This window comes from Apus apus, chromosome 26 (assembly GCF_020740795.1).
Source record: "Apus apus isolate bApuApu2 chromosome 26, bApuApu2.pri.cur, whole genome shotgun sequence".
Taxonomy (NCBI): domain Eukaryota; kingdom Metazoa; phylum Chordata; class Aves; order Apodiformes; family Apodidae; genus Apus; species Apus apus.
Window position 1 is genome coordinate 4141072 of NC_067307.1, and position 18440 is coordinate 4159511.

The 18440-nt window shown below is 58.5% G+C and overlaps 2 protein-coding genes across 9 annotated transcripts; both read right to left on the reverse strand.

Moving 5' to 3' along the window:
- Window positions 1-9438: 9438 nt before the first annotated feature.
- On the reverse strand, window positions 9439-14086 carry ELAVL3 (ELAV like RNA binding protein 3). Of its 4 annotated transcripts, none has more exons than XM_051640696.1 (7): window positions 14051-14086; window positions 12490-12766; window positions 11994-12097; window positions 11459-11612; window positions 10980-11196; window positions 10698-10736; window positions 9439-10518 (listed from the first exon to the last, which is right to left on the reverse strand). In XM_051640696.1, exons 1-7 carry the CDS (start codon window positions 14057-14059, stop codon window positions 10194-10196), a joined length of 1125 nt encoding a protein of 374 aa, XP_051496656.1. In that variant the 5' UTR covers window positions 14060-14086; the 3' UTR covers window positions 9439-10193. The 4 variants fall into 4 exon arrangements, with proteins under 4 accessions (XP_051496656.1, XP_051496654.1, XP_051496655.1 ...); XM_051640694.1 differs by having other exon boundaries at window positions 9439-10539; XM_051640695.1 differs by having other exon boundaries at window positions 12490-12769.
- Window positions 14087-14860: 774 nt separating this feature from the next.
- Window positions 14861-18405, reverse strand: ZNF653 (zinc finger protein 653). 5 transcript variants are annotated; one of them, XM_051640638.1, is made up of 9 exons: window positions 18227-18405; window positions 17751-17794; window positions 17361-17576; window positions 16783-17181; window positions 16439-16613; window positions 15890-16004; window positions 15707-15821; window positions 15512-15611; window positions 14861-15405 (listed from the first exon to the last, which is right to left on the reverse strand). In XM_051640638.1, the coding sequence occupies exons 1-9, from the start codon at window positions 18394-18396 to the stop codon at window positions 15228-15230; spliced, it is 1512 nt and encodes a 503-aa protein (XP_051496598.1). In that variant the 5' UTR covers window positions 18397-18405; the 3' UTR covers window positions 14861-15227. The 5 variants fall into 5 exon arrangements, with proteins under 5 accessions (XP_051496598.1, XP_051496597.1, XP_051496596.1 ...); XM_051640637.1 differs by having other exon boundaries at window positions 18089-18405; XM_051640636.1 differs by having other exon boundaries at window positions 16783-17178; window positions 17751-17839; window positions 18089-18405.
- Window positions 18406-18440: the final 35 nt, after the last annotated feature.

The window sequence follows — 18440 nt, forward strand, 5'->3', positions numbered from 1 at the left end:
TTCCCAACTTTGTCCCCCCCTCCCCCAAGCCCTCCCCAGCACCCATCCCTCAACTTAGCTTTCAGGGGCCACAGGTCTCAGGCCATCCTCCTTTAAAGAAACCTCCACAGTTCATCAACTCCAAGAGTCCCACAGTCAGCAGGTTCCTCATCACCTGCAAAAAAGAAAGATGCACCACAGAATGTTAAACCACCTTCTCACCCCAAAACAACCCATACGAAGTTACCACCAGCAGAAAAAGCTGCAGGCAACCAACACCCTTCTGACAACATACACTGCTTACCCAGAGCCTCCTGTACAACACGGGTGCCCCTGTTCCAAGGAGCTTCAAAACACACTCACACAGCTCAAAAGCTCCACCAGCCCCAGAGCAGACTGAGCTCCCCGGCCACAGGCGGGGGCTCATATATCCCGGGCCCCGCCCAGGGCCCTCCCCACAATCCCCTGGGAATAGGGGCAGCTGGAACACCAGCTGGAATTAAGGGCTGGGGAGCAGCAGCTGGTCCTGTCACCTGCCTCTGGGGACACGCCCCGGGGCGGGGACGGAAAAGACAGCAGTGAGGACCTGCCCACGAGAAACCGCCCGTGGAAAGATCTCTCGAGGACTACTCGGTGAAGAGACTGATGAAAGGGATCTCAGAATTACTGGTCTCGCTGTGTCAGAGCCGGGCAAGATGCAAACGGGCATCCCCGGGGCAGGAGGGGGCTCGGGGAGCGGCTGCAGGGGAGGGGCTGGGGCTGCCCGGGGCGAGCGGGGCCGGGGGAGGCTCAGGGGGGCTCTGGCCGGGCGGGGAGGTGCCCGGTGCCCGTGCCCGGCGGTGTCCGCCCCCTGCCCCGCTCCCCTGCCCCCGCTGCCCCGGGGCTGCCCCTGCCCGGCTCCCCCCCAGCGGAACGGGACCTGCCGCCGCGGGCGGCTCGAAGCGGCGGGGGCGGCGGCAGCGACGGGGCAGGCGGGGACAGCGACGGGGGCGGCCCCGGCCCGGAGCGCCCGGGGTTCCTGCGAGCCGGAGAGCGGAGCGCAGACTGCACGCTGGCACCTCGCTCGTCTGTACAAAAAGGGGAAGAACTCAAACACGCTGACACTTTTATTACCTTAATCCTAGGCCACTGGTTTAGTCCGTCAAAAGGACGTGTACACGCACACGGTCATTTCACTTCTAAGTCTACAGCAATGTACATATTCTGTAAAGATGTTTTTCTCTTCCCAGTCCCTACAGAATCCCTAAGTGAACGAGCTACTTCCTGCTTTGTCACTGTCTGCTAGAACCAAAGCATCCCCTTGGCACCTGACCTAGCATGGTTATAAGAAGAGAAAGAGAGAGAGAAAGACAGAAAGAAAGACAGAAAGAAAGATGTTATAAAGTTATACACCCTAAATTCTCCAAAACTGCCCTAGAATCACCCCAAAACTGCCCCTAAAGAATACCCTAAATGCCCCAAAAGACCCCTAAAATCACCCCAAATCTGCCCCATAATCACCCCATAAATGGCCCCACACACACACACATCCCCCACACACACACACCCCCAAGCCCCTCAACCCCCCAAAACCGCCGCGCCGTGGAACACGTGGGGGAGGGACTAGAGGTGGGGGTGTCTAACACAGGGACCTACCCAGAGGCCCCCAGAAACGCCCCAAAGCCCCCACCCATCTTGCCTCCCCCCGAAGCCCCCAAAACCCCCTGAAAGCCCCCCAAGATCCCCCCAAAACCCCATGGATGACCCCCAAGATCCCCCCCCCAACCCCCTCCCAGAACACCCCTCCAAGCCCCCCAAAACCAACCCTGCCCCCCCGGGCAGGCACCAGAACCCCCCAGAACCCCCCCCACAACCCCGCAGGACACCCCCAGACCCACCCTGAACACCCCAAACCCCTGCAGACCCCCCAGGACCGCCCCAATCCCCCCCAGGACCCCCTAATTACCAAAAGAAACCCCCTAATAACTGCTAGGAACCCACGATTTGCCCCTAGGAACCCCCTAATTACGCTTAGGAACCCCTTGACCACCTCTAGAAGCTCCTTAATTGCAACTAGGAAGCCCCTTATTGCCACTGAGACCCCCTAATTACCCCTAGGAACCAACTAATTGCCCCTAACAACCCCCCACTTGCCCCTGGGACCCCTAATTGCCCATAGGAACTCCCTAATTACCCTCAGGAACCCCCTAATTGCCCCTAGGAATCCCCTAATTGCCATTGGGACCCCCTAATTACCCCTAGGAATCCCCTAAATATCCTGGGTACCCCCTAATTGCCACTGGGACCCCCTAATTACCCCTAAGAACCCCCTTATTGCCACTTGGACCCTCTAACTACCCATAGGAACCCCATAATTGCCTCTAGGAACCCCCTAATTACCGCAAGGGACCCCCTAATTGCCCCTAGGAAGCCCCTAATTGTCACTGGGAGCCCCTAATTGTGCCTAGGAACCACCTAATAGGCACTGGGAGCCCCTAATTACCCCTAGGAAACCCCTAAATATCCTGGGGACCGCCTAATTGAACTTTGGACCCCCTAATTAACCCCAGGAACCCCCTTACTGCCACTGGGACCCCCTAATTGCCCATAGGAACCCCCTCATTTCCCCTCAGACCCGCTAATTACCATTAGGAACCATCTCATTACCCCAAGAAACCCCCTAATTGCCCCTAGGAAGCCCCTAATTGTCACTGGGAGCCCCTAATTACCCCTAGAAACAAACTAATTGCCACTGGGACCCCCTAATTACCCCTAGGAATCCCCTAAACATCCTGGGGACCCCCTAATTGACCTTTGGACCCATTAATTAACCCTAGGAACGTCCTCATTGTCACTAGGAACCACTAATTACCCCTACGAACGCCTCTAATTGCCTCTAGAAACGCCCTATTCACACCTAGGAACCCCCTACTTACACCTAGGAACCCTCTAATTGCCCGTTGGAAGCCCCTAATTAGACCTAGAAAACCAAAAGCGCAACTTACGCAAATAGGGCAAATTACGCAAATAGCGCGACTCAGGATATTAGCGCGACTCACACGAATAGCCACTAGGATCCCCTAATTACCTCAAGGAACCCCCTAATTACCCCTAGGAGCCCCCTAGTTGCCTCTAGGAACCCCCTAATTTCCCGTAGGAAGCCCCTGATTGTCACTGGGAGCCCCTAATTACCCCTAGAAACACCCTAATTGCCACTTGCACCCCCTAATTACCCTTAGGAATCCCCTAAATATCCTGGGGAACCCCTAATAACCTTTGAAGCCATGAATTAACCCACGGAACCTCCTCATTGTCACTTGGACACCGCATTTACCCCTACGAACCCTACTAATTGCCTCTAGGAACGCCCTATTTACACTTAGGAAATCCCTAATTACCCCAAGGAACCCCCTAATTGCCCCTAGGAACCCCCTAATTGTCACTGGGAGCCCCTAATTACCCCTAGGAACCCCCTAATTGCCACTTGCACCCCCTAATTACCCCTAGGAAACCCCTAAATATCCTGGGGACCGCCTAATTGAACTTTGGACCCATTAATTGCCTCTAGGAACCTCCTCATTGTCATTAGGAACCACTAATTACCCCTAAGAACGCCTCTAATTGCCTCTAGAAACGCCCTATTCACACCTAGGAACCCCCTACTTACACCTAGGAACCCTCTAATTGCCCGTTGGAAGCCCCTAATTAGCCCTAGGAAACCGAAAGATCAACTTACACAAATAGCGCATCTTATGCAATTAGCGCAACTTACGCAAATAGCGCATCTTACGCAAATAGCGCAAATTACGCAAATAGCGCAAATTACGCAAATAGCGCGACTCACGCGACTAGCCACTAGGACCCCCTAATTGCCACTAGGAACCCCCTAATTGCTACTGGAACCCCCTAATTGCCCCTAGGACGCCCCTAATTGTCACTGGGAGCCCTTAATTATCCCTAGGAACACCCTAATTGCCACTTGCACCCCCTAATTACCCCTAGGAATCCCCTAAACATCCCTGGGACCCCCTAATTGACCTTTGGACCCATTAATTAACCCCAGGAACCTCCTCATTGTCACTTGGACACCGCATTTACCCCTACGAACCCCTCTAATTTCCTCTAGAAACGCCCTATTTACCCCTAGGAACCCCCTAATTACCCCTAGCAACCCCCTACTTTCCCCTAGGAATCCCCTAACTGCACCTAGAAACCCCCTAATTGCCCCTAGGAACTCCCTAATTACCCTCAGGAACCCCCTAATTGCCCCTAGGAATCCCCTAATTGCCATTGGGACCCCCTAATTACCCCTAGGAATCCCCTAAATATCCTGGGTACCCCCTAATCATAGAATCATAGAATCATAGAATCATAGGGGTTGGAAGGGACCTCGAAAGATCATCTAGTCCAACCCTAATTGCCACTGGGACCCCCTAATTACCCCTAAGAACCCCCTTATTGCCACTTGGACCCTCTAACTACCCATAGGAACCCCATAATTGCCTCTAGGAACCCCCTAATTACCGCAAGGGACCCCCTAATTGCCCCTAGGAAGCCCCTAATTGTCACTGGGAGCCCCTAATTGTGCCTAGGAACCACCTAATAGGCACTGGGAGCCCCTAATTACCCCTAGGAAACCCCTAAATATCCTGGGGACCGCCTAATTGAACTTTGGACCCCCTAATTACCCCTAGGAACCCCCTAACTGCCACTGGGACCCCCTAATTGCCCATAGGAACCCCCTCATTTCCCCTCAGACCCGCTAATTACCATTAGGAACCATCTCATTACCCCAAGAAACCCCCTAATTGCCCCTAGGAACTCCCTAATTGCCACTAGGAACCCCCTAATTGCCACTAGGAACCCCCTAATTGCCTCTAGGAAGCCCCTAATTGCCCCTAGGAAGCCCCTAATTGTCACTGGGAGCCCCTAATTACCCCTAGGAACCCCCTAATTGCCACTTGCACCCCCTAATTACCCCTAGGAAACCCCTAAATATCCTGGGGACCGCCTAATTGAACTTTGGACCCATTAATTGCCTCTAGGGACCTCCTCATTGTCACTAGGAACCACTAATTACCCCTAAGAACGCCTCTAATTGCCTCTAGAAACGCCCTATTCACACCTAGGAACCCTCTAATAGCCCGTTGGAAGCCCCTATTTAGCCCTAGGAAAACGAAAGCTCAACTTACGCAAATAGCGCAAATTACACAAAAAGCGAAACCTACACATATAGCGCGACTTACGCTCTAGGAACCCCCTCATTGCAAACTGAGACCCCCTAATTACCTCTAGGAACCACCTAATTGCCACTGGGACCACCTAATAACCCCTAGGAAACCCCTAATTTCCCCTAACAACCACCCACTTGCCCCTGGGAGCCCCTAATTCTCCATAGGAACCCCCTCATTTCCCCTGGGACTCGCTAATTACCATTAGGAACCACCTGATTACGGCAACAAACTCCCTAATTGCCACTAGAAACCCCCTAATTACCCCTAGGAATCCCCTAAATATCCTGGGGACCCCTTAATTGACCTTTGGACCCCCTAATTCACCTTAGAAACCTCCTCATTGTCATTTGAACCACCTAATTACCCCTAGGAACCCCTCGAATTGCCTCTAGGAATGCTCTATTTACACCTAGGAACCCCCTAATTGCCCGTTGGAAGCCCCTAATTGTCACTGGCAGCCCCTAATTACCCCTAGGAACACCCTCATTGCCACTGGGACTCTCTAATTACCCCTAGGAAGTCCCTGTTTGCCACTGGGACCACCCTAAATGCCCCTAGGAATCCCCTAACTGCCACTGGGAGCCCCTAATTACACCTAGGAACCCCCTAATTGCCTCTATGAAGCTCCTAATTGCCACTGCGATTCCATAATTACCTCTAGGAACCCCCTAATTGCTCCTATGAACCCCTAATTGCCTCTAGGAAGCCCATAATTGCCACTGAGACCCCCGAATTACCTCTAGGAATCCCCTAATTGGCACTGGGACCTCCTCATTAACCCTAGAAACCCCCTAAGTGCCACCGGGACCCCCTCATTGCCCATAGGAACCCCCTAATTACCTGTTGGAATTCCTAATTGTCACTGGGAGCCCCTAGTTACCCCTAGGAACACCCTAACTGCCACTGGGACCCCTAATTACCCCTAGGAAGCCCCTACATATACTGGGGACTCTCTAATTGACCTTGGGACCCTCTAATTAACCCTAGGAACCCCCTAATTGTCACTGGGAGCCCCTACTTACCCCTAGGAATCCCCTAACTGCCACTGGGACCCCTGATTACCCCTAGGAATCCCCTAAATATTTTTGGGACTTCCTAATTGACCTTGGGCCCCCTAATTACCCCTATGAACACCATAATTGCACCTAGGAACCCCCTAATTACACCTAGGAACTCCCTAATTACACCTAGGAACCCCCTAATTACACCTAGGAACCCCCTTATTGCCACTTGGACCCTGTAACTACCTATAGGAACCCCGTAATTGCCTCTAGAAACCCCCTAATTGCCACTGGGCCCCGCTAATTACACCTAGGAACCCCCCAATTGCCTCTATGAAGCTCCTAATTTCCACTGTGACCCCCTGATTACCTCTAGGAGCCCTCTAATTGCTCTTATGAACCCCTAATTGCCTCTAAGAAGCCCATAATTGCCACTGGGACCCCCTAATTACCCCTAGGAATCCCCTAAATATCCTGGTTACTGCTTAATTGAACTTTGGACCCCCTAATTACCTCTGGGAACCCCTAATTAACCCTAGGAACCCCCTAATTACCCACAGGGGGCCTACAAAAAAATGAGGAGGGACAAAAAAAAAAGAGAGTGAGAGAATAGGTGGCTGACAGATATGGTGGGGGCAAGAAAAAAAAAAGAGAAGGGGGGACTGACAAAGAGTGAAGTGCTGGGGCAAGGAAAAAAAAAATGAGGGAGCAGACAAGAGAGAAAGGGGGGAGCAACAACAACAAAAAAAAAGAGATAGAGGAGAGGGTCAACATAAAAAAAATAAAAAACACAAAGTAAGAGAACGGAGGACCTACAATAAAAAAGAGAAGAGAAAGAAGGGAGGGTTAACATAAAGAGAAAGGTCAGTTGACCTAAAAAAAGAGAATGGGGGCCAACAAAAAAAAAAAAAAAAAAAAAAAAAAAAAAGAGAAAGAAGTGAATGAGACAGGAGTTGCTGGGGAAAAAAATAAATAAAAAGAGAGCAGACAAAAAAATAAAAAGAGACAGAGGTGGCAGTGAAATAAAAAAAGTGAGGAAGAGAAAAAGGAAGGTTGACATAAAAATGAGAAAGAGAATAGGGGAGAATAGGGGGTGGCCAGAAAAAGAAAAAAGTATGGCAGTCAACACTGGCTGTATCTTCCCTCTGACACCGTCAGCCAACTCACCTTTTGCTCCCCTCCACTCTGTTGCCTTTTGGTGCACGGCTTGTTCCTCTGCATAACACAGCGCCTCAAAACCTGCTACTTCAGCACTCCAGCCGTCACTCACTCACCATGCCAGAGTCCACTCCAGTAATAGTATCTCATTTCACATTTCGATTCACACCCAGAAAATGAGCCAGAGAAGTGTTAGCTAGCCAGAACCACCAAACTCCAACGCTGGATGCCCGCCCACCTTCATCTGCCACCTGCTCCCCTCTTCTGTGCCCTTTGGCGAGCAGCTTGTTGCTCTCCGTGGAGGAAGGTGTGCTTGACTTGTGGGAGTTCACTGAGCACCAGCTTTGCACAAACCTGTAGTAAACCAGGTCTCCCTGTCTGCATTTTGGGAGCTAACTTAACATGGCAACACCTTCACAGTCACACAACAAATCCTGATTTATTTATTTTTTTAATATTTTATTACTTCTGCCATGAAAAGTACAAAGAGTCAAGTCCAGGGTAGGGGCCAGAACCAAGTCCCCTCTAGGGGTTCCCTCTGCTGCAGGGGCCCTGTTCAGCTCAGGAGCTTCTTCCACACAGTGGGTCACCCCAGACACATGGAGGCTGAGGCAGGGCTCCCCAAGGTGCAGCTCTTATTGCTACTGAACTGGGGGGGGAGGGTTGTCCCCTTGGCCCACCCTCCCTGCTGGGGCTGGCTGGGTCCCTGGAATGGAGGGGTCCCCAGGGTGGAGCTGCCCCAGGGGGGATCAGAGCTTGGGGGGTAGAGGCAGCCCTGGATGCATGGGTCCCTTGCCTGCCCAAGGGACGCATGCACACACGGGCAGAGGAAGTAATAAATATTTACATTAACAATAAGTTAAAACTACAAAAAGCTGCAAATGGGCACAACACAATGCAGAAAGCAGGAACTGGGAGGTGTGGGGGACCTGGGGGGCCAGAGGGTCCCAGGGCTGGGGAAAGCCAGCAAAGAATCAGAAATAAATAGGAACAGAATTCACTGAAAAGCAAGAAATTATCCCGACAGAGAAAAGAAAATAAATAATAGCAATAATAATAACAACAGCAGCAACAATAATTAATAATAAATAATTCATAATAATAATAGTAGTAATAATAATGATGGGGCTGCTATGGGGGACTCAGCCTGTTGGGAGGATTGGGGGTTTCAGAGGCTTTTCTGCCCTTTTCTTTGGCCAGAACGCTCAAACTGACCAAGCAAAAGCACCTGCCCCAGCAAGCTGAGGAGGTTGGAGCAAAAATGCCAGCTTTGGGGTATTTGGAAGAGGGTGGAGACAGGGCAGTGGGGACAAGAATGGGGGTGCTGGAGGCTCAGGATGGGACCACCTGGCAGCCTCAATCTCATGGCATTTTAGTGCCATCAATCTCCCTCCCAGAAAGTGCTGTGACCATGCTTGGGGCTCATGATCTCTAGCTCTGCCTCCAAGCAACTCAGACGGGTGGGAACACGTAACAGATTCTCACCCCCCCTGCAACTTCCCACTGCGGGGGCAGTTTTGGAGGATGTCAGGGGGGTTCACTTTTTTTTTTTTTTTTTCTTCTCTTACAAAAATAGATGGTTTTGTGTCTGTTGCTCTGGAAGAGTCACCGCTCACTATGACAGTCACGCTCCTCGCTACCGTAATGCTACCATAATTGTAATTAGTTGTTATTTTTTGTTTCTTCTCCCAAAAAGAATTCCACCTCCAAAAAAAAGGCAACAAATGGAAAAAAATGAGGAGAGAGAGCAGACACACACACACCATCCCAAACCCCTAGACCAGAGGGGAGAAGGGCACAGCCCCCACTTGGCACCAGCCTGGGAACAAAATGAGCCAAATCGGGTGTGCTGGGGGGGGTGAGGGGGAGGGGGGTGTCCCTCCGCAGGCAGCAGCCAGAGCCAGGGCTCGAACCCTCAACCCTGGCGCTGCTCTGGGTGGTCCGGCCACCGCCAGAGAGGCTGGGGGTGGGGCTAAGCCTGGGGACAGGGGGCGTGGCCTAGTCGCGTGGGCGTGGCCTCCGGGAGCGGGGGGCGGGGCTCCCTGAGGGCAGCTCGGCCCACGCGCCCCCCCCCCATGGGGGACAGGACACCCCTGGAGGGCGGGGCAGGGATGGGGGGGCGGGGGGGGGGGGGGCCTGGGTCTCACCTTTCCCAGTATCCCCACCCAAAGGAGTGCTGAGGGTGCTGGGGATCCCCAAGGTACCTGGGCTCACCAGGGTTCACACAGAGTGCTGAGGGAGGAGCAGAGGGCCTCACTGCGAGGGTCTCTGCAGTGCCCAAGAGGGTCCCCCAGGGTCTTTGAGGTGCCCATAGCATTCCTGAGGGCTTTGGAGGTTACCTTCCTCCATGTCCTGACTCCTTCATGATTCCTAGAGGCTTTAGGGTGCCTGGGGGGGCCCATAGCATGTCCTCAGTGTCCTGGGTGTTATCCCTTCTTTCCAGGGTGGTGAGATAGGAGGATCTGCAGGGGTGCCCCAGCATCACCATGCCCGCACTATGTCCAAGAGCTCTGGAGCACCTGAGGGAGTCCTCAGGGTGTCCACGGTGCCTCAGGGAGAGGACCAGGTGTCCATGGTATCCAGGCTGTCCTTAAATGTCCCCATGGTGTTCTTGGTGCCACAGAGGGGGACCCCAATGTTGCTAAGTGCCCAGGGGAGATCTCCATGATCTTCAGGGTGTGGAGATCCCTAACAGCGTCCATGGTGCCCATAGAAGGTGTCTCCAAGTTCTCCAGATGTCTAGCGGAGGTCTCCAGAGGTCATTGGTGCTCATGGGGATCCCTGTGGCCTGGTAATGCCAGGGACCCCAGTCCTGGTGGCCAGAGGGCCAGCAGGGTGGGGCTCAAGCCTTGTGCTGTTTGCTGGTCTTGAAGGAGACCTGGAGCACGCGCTCACCCAAGCGGTAGCCATTGAGGCTGGCGATGGCCATGGCGGCCTCCTCATAGTTGGTCATGGTGACGAAGCCAAAGCCCTTGCACTTGTTGGTGGTGAAGTCACGGATGACCTTGACGTTGGTGACAGCACCAAAGGGCCCGAAAAGCTGCCAGAGGACGCTCTCATCCGCCTCAGGTGCCAGGTTGTAGACAAAGATGCACCAGCCAGTGCCAGGAGCCCCCAGGCCCACCCCGGCCAGCCCCGGCACTGCCTCGATGGCAAGTGGGGAGAACCTGGGCAGCAGTGACAGCGGGCTGGCCTGGGGTCAGGGCGCCCAGACACCAGGTCTCCCCCTCCCCCAGGACACATGGGTCACCTCCTGCCAGAGTCCCCAGCTCATGCACAGGGCTGGGGGTGCAGAGCTGGATGGGAGGGAGGGGAAGGGGGGGCAGGGGTGGGGAAGGGCCATTACCTCTTCACGCCGTAGGCCACATTCAGCAAATTGTCAAGCCTGGAGGGGACAAGAAGCCATTAGGGGGCACACAAGGAGGACGAAGATTCTCATATACGGGGGGGGGGCGGTCCCTTTGCCATGTGAGTGTCACACACCCTGTGGTGACCCCATCCCCTGAGGAGTGTCCTCATGGTGCTGAGGATGTCCCCATACCCTGTGGTGGCCCCATCTCCTGGGGGGTGCCCTCCCTCATTCCCAGCATGTCCCCCGACCCTGCGGCCCTGGGCACGTCGAGCTCACCGGAAGCGCTGCGGGGGGTGGTGCAGGGCCCCGTAGCGACGGGCGCTGGGGCAGAGGCTGAGCAGGGCCCCCCCCGACTTCTGCCCCGGGCTGTTGGCAAACTTGACTGTGATGGGCTCGGCGGCACCCAGCGGTTTCTGCCCATGCAGCCCCCGGACGGCCTCCTCCGCCTCCACACGCTTGTCGAAGCGGATGAAGCCCACTCCCCGCGAGACACCTGCAAGAGGGTGTTGGGGGTGGTACAGAGCCCTAAAGGCCACTGCACAGTCACAGGACCCAAGTGTCCAGGGAATCCCCCCCACAAATGCACCCACAGGGCCCAGGTATTCAAGGATTTTCCCCTGCCAGACACTCTGCTGCCCACCTACAGGACCTAGGCACCCACAGTGACACTCTCCTACCCCACGGAGCCTTCTGGGAACACAGGCATCCAGGCAGCACTCCCCTCTTCCCCTGTGGACAGAGGTGTCTGGGCTCACCTGTGATCTGGTCAACAAGGATGCGGGAGGTGATGATGCGGCCGTACTGGGAAAAGAGCTGCTCCATCTCCTTCTGTCCCATTGCCTTGGGGAGGCCACTCACATAGAGGTTGGCGTCACGGATGGAGGCTGAGCTAGGCCGAGCATAGGACACCTTGGAGGGGGGGGAGGGTGGATGAGTCCTGGGGACTTAGATGTCTGGGTGCCAGAGCTGTCTCCCACCCGTAGTGATGTGTTCCCCCAGGTGCCCAGGCATCTGCCCCCACCCTCCCAAGGACCCCTCTAGTGTCCACCTCCTTGAGGGACCCCGTGGTGTCCACTCCTGCATGAGACACAAGCACCCTAGCCCCCCAGCCCTTGTAGAAACCCTCTGGTATCCAACTCCCTGCACATCCGCACCGCGCCCCTCCCCCCCCCCCCCCCATCACCACCAGGCACCCATGTCCACATGCTCCGAGGGACCCCACCATCCACCCTCCCCCCCCCAGGGAACCCCTTGTTGCCCACCATCCCCAGAGACCCCAAAGTACGGCACCTTGATGGTCTTGGTCTGCAGCTTGAGGCCATTGAGTGTGCTGATGGCCTTGTCGGCGTCACCTGCCTCAACGTAGTTGACGAAGCCATAGCCAAGGCTCTGCCCTGAGGCACAGGGTCAGCAACAGAGCCAGTTGTCCCCTCCCGAGTCCCCATCTGTACCCCTGTCCCTAAGACCCGTTTCCATCCCATCTTGATCTCTGTTCCTGTGGGTCCCTGGCCCCACATCCCTGTCCCAGGGATTCTGTGGTCAAGGACTGACATCCCCAGAGAGTCCTAAAGCTGTCCCTGTCCTAGTCCCAACTAGATGCCCATCCCTGTCCCAGCCTCATGGGCCCCCATGTCCATCTCCATGCTTCTCATATCCAGTCTCCCCATATGCCATGTCCCCATGTCCTATCTGCCTGTGTCTCTGCACCCCATTTGCTGTGTTCTGTCTCCTCGCATCCCATGTCCCATCTCCCCACATCCCACGTCCCATATCCCCTGTCCCATACCAGTGACCTTGTCACGGACGAGCTTGCAGGACTCAATGTCCCCAAGGCTGCCAAAGAGGCTCCTCAGCTCCTCCTGGCTCATGCTCTGGGGCAGGTAGTTGACAATCAGGTTGGTTTTGCTGTCGTCAGCTGCGGCGGGGCCTGGGGGGGCCCCATTGGGCAGCACTGCGGCCACCCCTGGCCCTGGCACCGCCACCACTGACACGGCCACGGGGACGGGGCCACAGCCCGACGGGCCCGGGGTGCTGGAAGCCTGGGCCTCCACCGTGCTCAGGATCTGCTGAGGGGATGGATGGGTGTCACCAGGCTGTCTCCATCACGGGGACCACAGATGGACAGGGACACGGGTGTCACGAGGACAGCAGAGAGACAGGGAGATGGGCACAGGACCCAGGCAGTGGGGACATGGAATCACCCCTGAGGTGAAGCTGGGACAAAGCCGAGGGGCAATGGGCAAAAGAACAGCAGGAGTGGGGGAAACACCTGTGGGGGACACCCAGGTCCCCACAGGCAGGGCAGGACAGGACCCTGCAGCTGCCCCAAAAAGCAGGAGAGGACCCAGGAACCAGCACGCCCCTCCCTCCGGGGGATAATCCCCCATTGTACAGCAGAGCCCCTGCACCTCCCCCACACACAATAGCGGGGGACAATGGGCCTTTGTGGCTGGGAGACAGGACACCCGGGGCCACCAGCCACGGCTGTGGGACCCGGGGGGTCCACAGGCTGATTTGAGGTGGAGGGGCCAGACGTCTGGGTCCTTTGTAGGGGGGCAGCCTGTACCTTAAAGGTGGGGGCTGGCACAAGCAAGAGGGTGTCTCTCTGCTTGTGGGGCAGTGACAGTCCCGAAATTGGCCAGTGAGAAAAAGCTCAAGAGGAAAAGCCAAAAATCACCAAATCGGATTGAGAAAATGGGATTTGCCAGCAACACAAGACACACACACAGACACACACAGGGACAGTGACACAAACACACATACAGACGAGGGGGGACACATGGACACAGACCCTCTTCAGCGACACATGCCTCTGCCACACACGCCTGCTGCACACAGAGACAGGGCTGCATGTGCACATGGGGCACACGCGTGTGCGCACCTGTGTGCAGGCACCTCTAAGCTGTGCATGGCAGTGGCTCTATATAGCCCCAGTGCCAAAGTGAGACACCCCACCCACGCACACACGTGTCCCACACAGGGCACACCCAGGTCCCAGCACAGCAGATACCACATGGGCCAATGTGCCCCGTACGTCCTGTTGCACACGCACACATGTGCCCTCAACACACGATGTGCACATGTGTGCACTCCCATCCCCATTTGAGCACATCACACGTGGGGCAGTCACAGAGGGAGACACACAGACGACAGGGTCGTGGGGGGGGGGGTGGCAACGCTGGGGGGGTGGCAGGTGAGGGGTTGTGTGTGGGGCAAGGGAGGCGTGGGGTAGGGGGAACACGGAGAGCAGGGGATACCAGGGCAGTGGAGATGCAGGATGCTGTGGGAACCACCCGTGCCTCCCGAGATAACACCCCCAGGCCCTGCCGCCCTTCCCCAGCTCTTACCGTCACCATCGTCACGGGGCCACGGGAGCTGATCGGGAAGGGCCCCCGCACGGCCCAGGGGGCTCGGGGGGCTGCGGGGGGCCCCGAGGCCAGGGGGCTCCGCCGGTCTCGGCCGCAGCGTCGGTCTGTGCGCGCAGCGGCCCCCTCGGTCCTTTAAACGTCCTTGGGCAGCCGCGGGGCGGGGCCCCCCCAGACCGCCGCGGTGGGCGCGGCCCGGCGTCCCCCCTCCGCAAGTGGGTCGGTCCGGCCCCCCCAACACCCCAAAATGGACCGGCCCCCCACCGCTCGCTGCAGCAGAGCCCATTGGCTGCCGAGCGGCCGGCGCCCCCCGAGACCCCTATAGACACCGCCTATAGCCCCCACCCCCGTCCACGTGATCTGGGGAGGAGGAGGAGGAAGGTGAAGGACGGGGTGGGGGGGCAGTGTGTGATGGGGGAGAAAGTGGCGGGGGGGGGGGGGGGTGTGATCAAGGAGGTGGAGGAGGAGGATAGGGGGTTGATAAAGGGGGTGGGGGAGGGGGTGTTGAAGGAAGGAAGGGAGTGATGAAGGACGAGGAGGAGGAGGAAGGACAGGGGAGGCGCAACGAGGCCCCCACGGCGGCGGAGCCGGGGGCTCCGGGCAGGGCGGGGTCGCTGCCCGATCAGCACCGCGGACAGCGCCGGGGCGGGTCCGTGACCCCGCCCCCGGTTCCCCATCGGCCAATGGGGAGCGAACGTCCACCGGGGCCACGCCCCCGGGCTGGGGGGTAACCGGGGCCCCCCGCGCCCACCGGGCCCCCCAAGCCCTCCCAGCAGACCAGAAGGCAGCAAATAAAACCCATGGCTTTAATGGGCCTTGGGGGGTCGAGGAGCCCCGGCGGGTGTGGAGGCCCGACATGCCCCCGACACAAACAGGGTCCCCACTACCCCCTCCAGACCCACCTGTCCCAGGGGAAGGGGTGGGGGTGACAATTGAGACTCAGGAAATAAATAAAGGGGAGGAGGGGGGAACCAGGGTAATGGGGGATGGTCCTGGGAGGGGGTGGTCTCCCAGGGCTGGGCAGGGGCCAGAGTCCACCAAGTGCACTGAGTTCAGGGTGCCCGGTGTTGGGGACAGGACCCCCAGGTGTCCTTCTTCCCCTCCACCTGCTGTGAGGCAGCCCAGGGAAACTGGGGAGATGCAGGGGCAGGAGTCCCTCCTATGTGCCACGGGGCTCGGGGTGGCTCTTGAGGGCATGGAACTTGAGGCCTTCAGGGCGCTCAAAGCGCCTCCCACAGCGCTCGCAGGGGAAGGGGCGCAGCCCGGGACCCCCATGTCGCCTCATGTGCCATGTCAGGGAGGCACGTTGGCGGCAGCGGTACCCGCAGATGTCACACCTGGGGGGGCAATACGAACTGCATCACTGACCCCGCTGCACCCCCCTCAACACCCTCCCTGTCCCCCAGAGGGTCTCCCCGGTGCCACCTCCTCTCCCTCACTCACTGCAGGGGGGTCTCCCCAGTGTGTGTCCGTTTGTGAACCTCCAGATGGTTCTTGCGTTTGAAGGATTTCCCGCAGGTCTCGCAGGTGAACTCCCGCACACCTGGGGAGGGGGACACAGGGGAGACACTGTGGGGTGGGAGGTGTCGGGGGCGGGGGGGAAGGATTGGGGATGCTGGGGCAACACGAGGGGCTCACCTGAATGGATGACCATGTGCCGCCGCAGGTGGTTGGCCAAGTAAAATCTCTTCCCACAGCCGGGCTGGGGGCACTGCTGGGTCCGGCCCTTGCGGTGCACCAGGTTGACGTGGTTCTGGCGGGGGGAAGGCAGTGAGGAGCGGGGGGCCAAGAGGGACCACGGGGAGCCTAGGGGGAACATACCTGAAAGCTGCTGAGAGCAACATAGACCTGCCCACAGCCCACATAGGGGCAGGTGAAGGGCTCCGGGGGCTCCTCAGGGTCGGGGGGGGGCACACGGCCCCGCCGGCTCCGCCGCCTGTGCAGGGAGGGTCGAGATCACAGCCGGGGGGGGCCTGAGGATTCCCATACCCCTCCACAAATCATATACAGCTTCTCCTCAAAAAAAGTCCGCCCTGGTACTTGGGAACTGTCCCAGGCTGCTGCCCCCCGCCCCCCAGAAAAGCCCCCACTCCTCCAAAGGCCTCCACAGCCTCCCATCATGTTTTCTTCCATAACCTTAGCACCTCTCCCAGCCCTAAAAGAACCTCAATTCCTACAACACCCCCTACCCCAGCCCCTAAAGTCCTTATACTCCCCTAGGTCCTTCCCACCCCTGACCCTCTCTTCACATGCCCAAATAATAAAAGAACCTTGCAGAAACTCCCAAATAACCCCACAGTACCATGAGGCCCCAGGGACACCCCAAACTCCATCACCCCCTCCCGGGACCTAAATCATCCTCCCCCTCACCTCTCGGGCTCTTTGGGGATCTCATAGATGATGGCAGACATGTCACCACTGTCAGTGTCCTCAGCCACGGCGAGCGGGGCGAGCTCCTGCAGGGGCTCTGGGGCAGGCTGCGAGGGGGGCTCGGCAGAATGGAGGGGCACCTCCTCCTGCTTCAGTCCCAGCACCTCGTCCTCCTCTGCCATCAGTGTGACAAGTGAGGCACAGCTGCCCCAGCACCTGACCCCCCTTCGCACCCCGACCTCCTGATTCCGGACCCCAACCCCACCTGGCCCCCCCAGCACCCCAATCCCCCACCACCTGAGGTCCCAACACCCCAATCCCTCTCCTCTTCGTGACCCCCATACCTGTCTTAGGGAGATGGGGGTCCAAAAGGGGTGGGGGGAAGGCACCATCCTCCTCCAGCAGAGCACAGGGCACCTCATCCCCTCCCACGTCCAGCTGCAGCCCCCCCAGCACATCATAGCTGGGGCTGGCCAGGATAAGCAGGGGGGGGCCCTGCAGGAGGGCAGGGGACCCCCCTTCAGCCAGCACCTCCCGCCCTGCACCCAGCCGCAGGGGTAGCGGCAGTGGGACGCAGACCACAGCCTCCAGTGATGCCCCCCGCCCCTCTGCAGCGCTCTCGGGGGGACCTGGACCCACAGGGGGGGTCATTGCCACCTCCCCTGGTGTCGACAGGCCCCCTCCGGGTGCAGTATCCGAGCCTGAGCTGCAGCCACCCGAGGAGGAGCTACCAGGAGCTGCTGCTGTAGGAAAGAGAAGATTTAGGGGAATGCCCAAAGGGTCCCCACACGAGTGACCTCACCCCAAAAAACCCACTGAGCCCCAAAGGAGCCTCCTTGACCCCCCACCCAGATGCCAGGTGCCCCTAAGGTGCACCCTAAGGTTTGGGTTCCCCACAAACCACCCACAGCCCCCCACGCACCATCATCGCTGTCCCCGTCAGAGTCGCTGAGCGGCCGCAGCGGCGAGTGCAGGTCCTGGAAGTAGCGGTGCCCGCGCTCGCACTGCCAGACCGCCGTGGTGTAGAGCCCCACCGAGGGGTCCAGCTCCGCCAGCCGTGGCTCGTAGGGGCAGCGCTGCCGGTGGTCCTCGTACCAGATCACCGCGTGCCGCAGGCAGTTCACGTTGCGCCGCCGCCCTGGGGGAGGGCTGCTGGCAGCCTGGAACCCCCCGCACCACACCCACCACCCCCCAGGACCCCCGCCACCCCCAGCCCCCTGCACCTCCACTTCAGCCCTGCCCCCAGCACCACCTGAGCCCCCACTGGTAAGGGCAGACCCCACACCCCGCCCTCTCCTCCCCCAGCACTCACTTTTCTTCCATTTGGGCTTTTTAGGGAGCTGCTCCCACGGCTTCCTGCGGAGAGAGGGGCGGTGGCCTGGGGACAAACAGGGGGCGCCCCTGGCCGCGGGGGAGTCATCCCTCCGAGAGCTGCAGGAACGGAAGGGGCTCCCAAGCCCCCCGGTACCCTGGTTCCCCCCAGCCCATCAGTCGCTCCCAGCCACCCCCGTTCACCCCTGATTCCCGCATTCTCCCCCAGTGCCCCTGAGCCCCCCTGGTTCCCCCAGCCCTCGTTCACCCCTGATTCCGCCCAGTCTGCCGTTCTCCCCCGATCCTCCGAGTCCCCCAGTTCTTCCCGGCCCCGCTCACCCGCGCCGCCCGGCACGCTGCCCCCGCTCCAGCCCCAGCAGGTAGGCGGCCAGCTTGGCATCGCTCCAGCCGCTGCGGCGGCGCAGGTCGGTCCAGGGCCCGTGTGCCTCGCCCAGATACACCCGCCGCACGTCGTACTTCTTTCGCGACTCCAGCCGTCGCCGCGCCCGGTCCGACTCCGTCAGCCGCGGCCTCCCTCGCGCCTTCCGCCCGCCGCCCGGCTCCGCCGCGGGGCCTCGCCCGGGGCCGGGGCCGGGGCCGCCGCCATCGCCGCCCCCCGCGCCCGGTCCCCGCTCGGCCGCACTCATGCCGGGCCCGCCACCCGCGCCGCGGCGCGCTCTGATGACGCTGC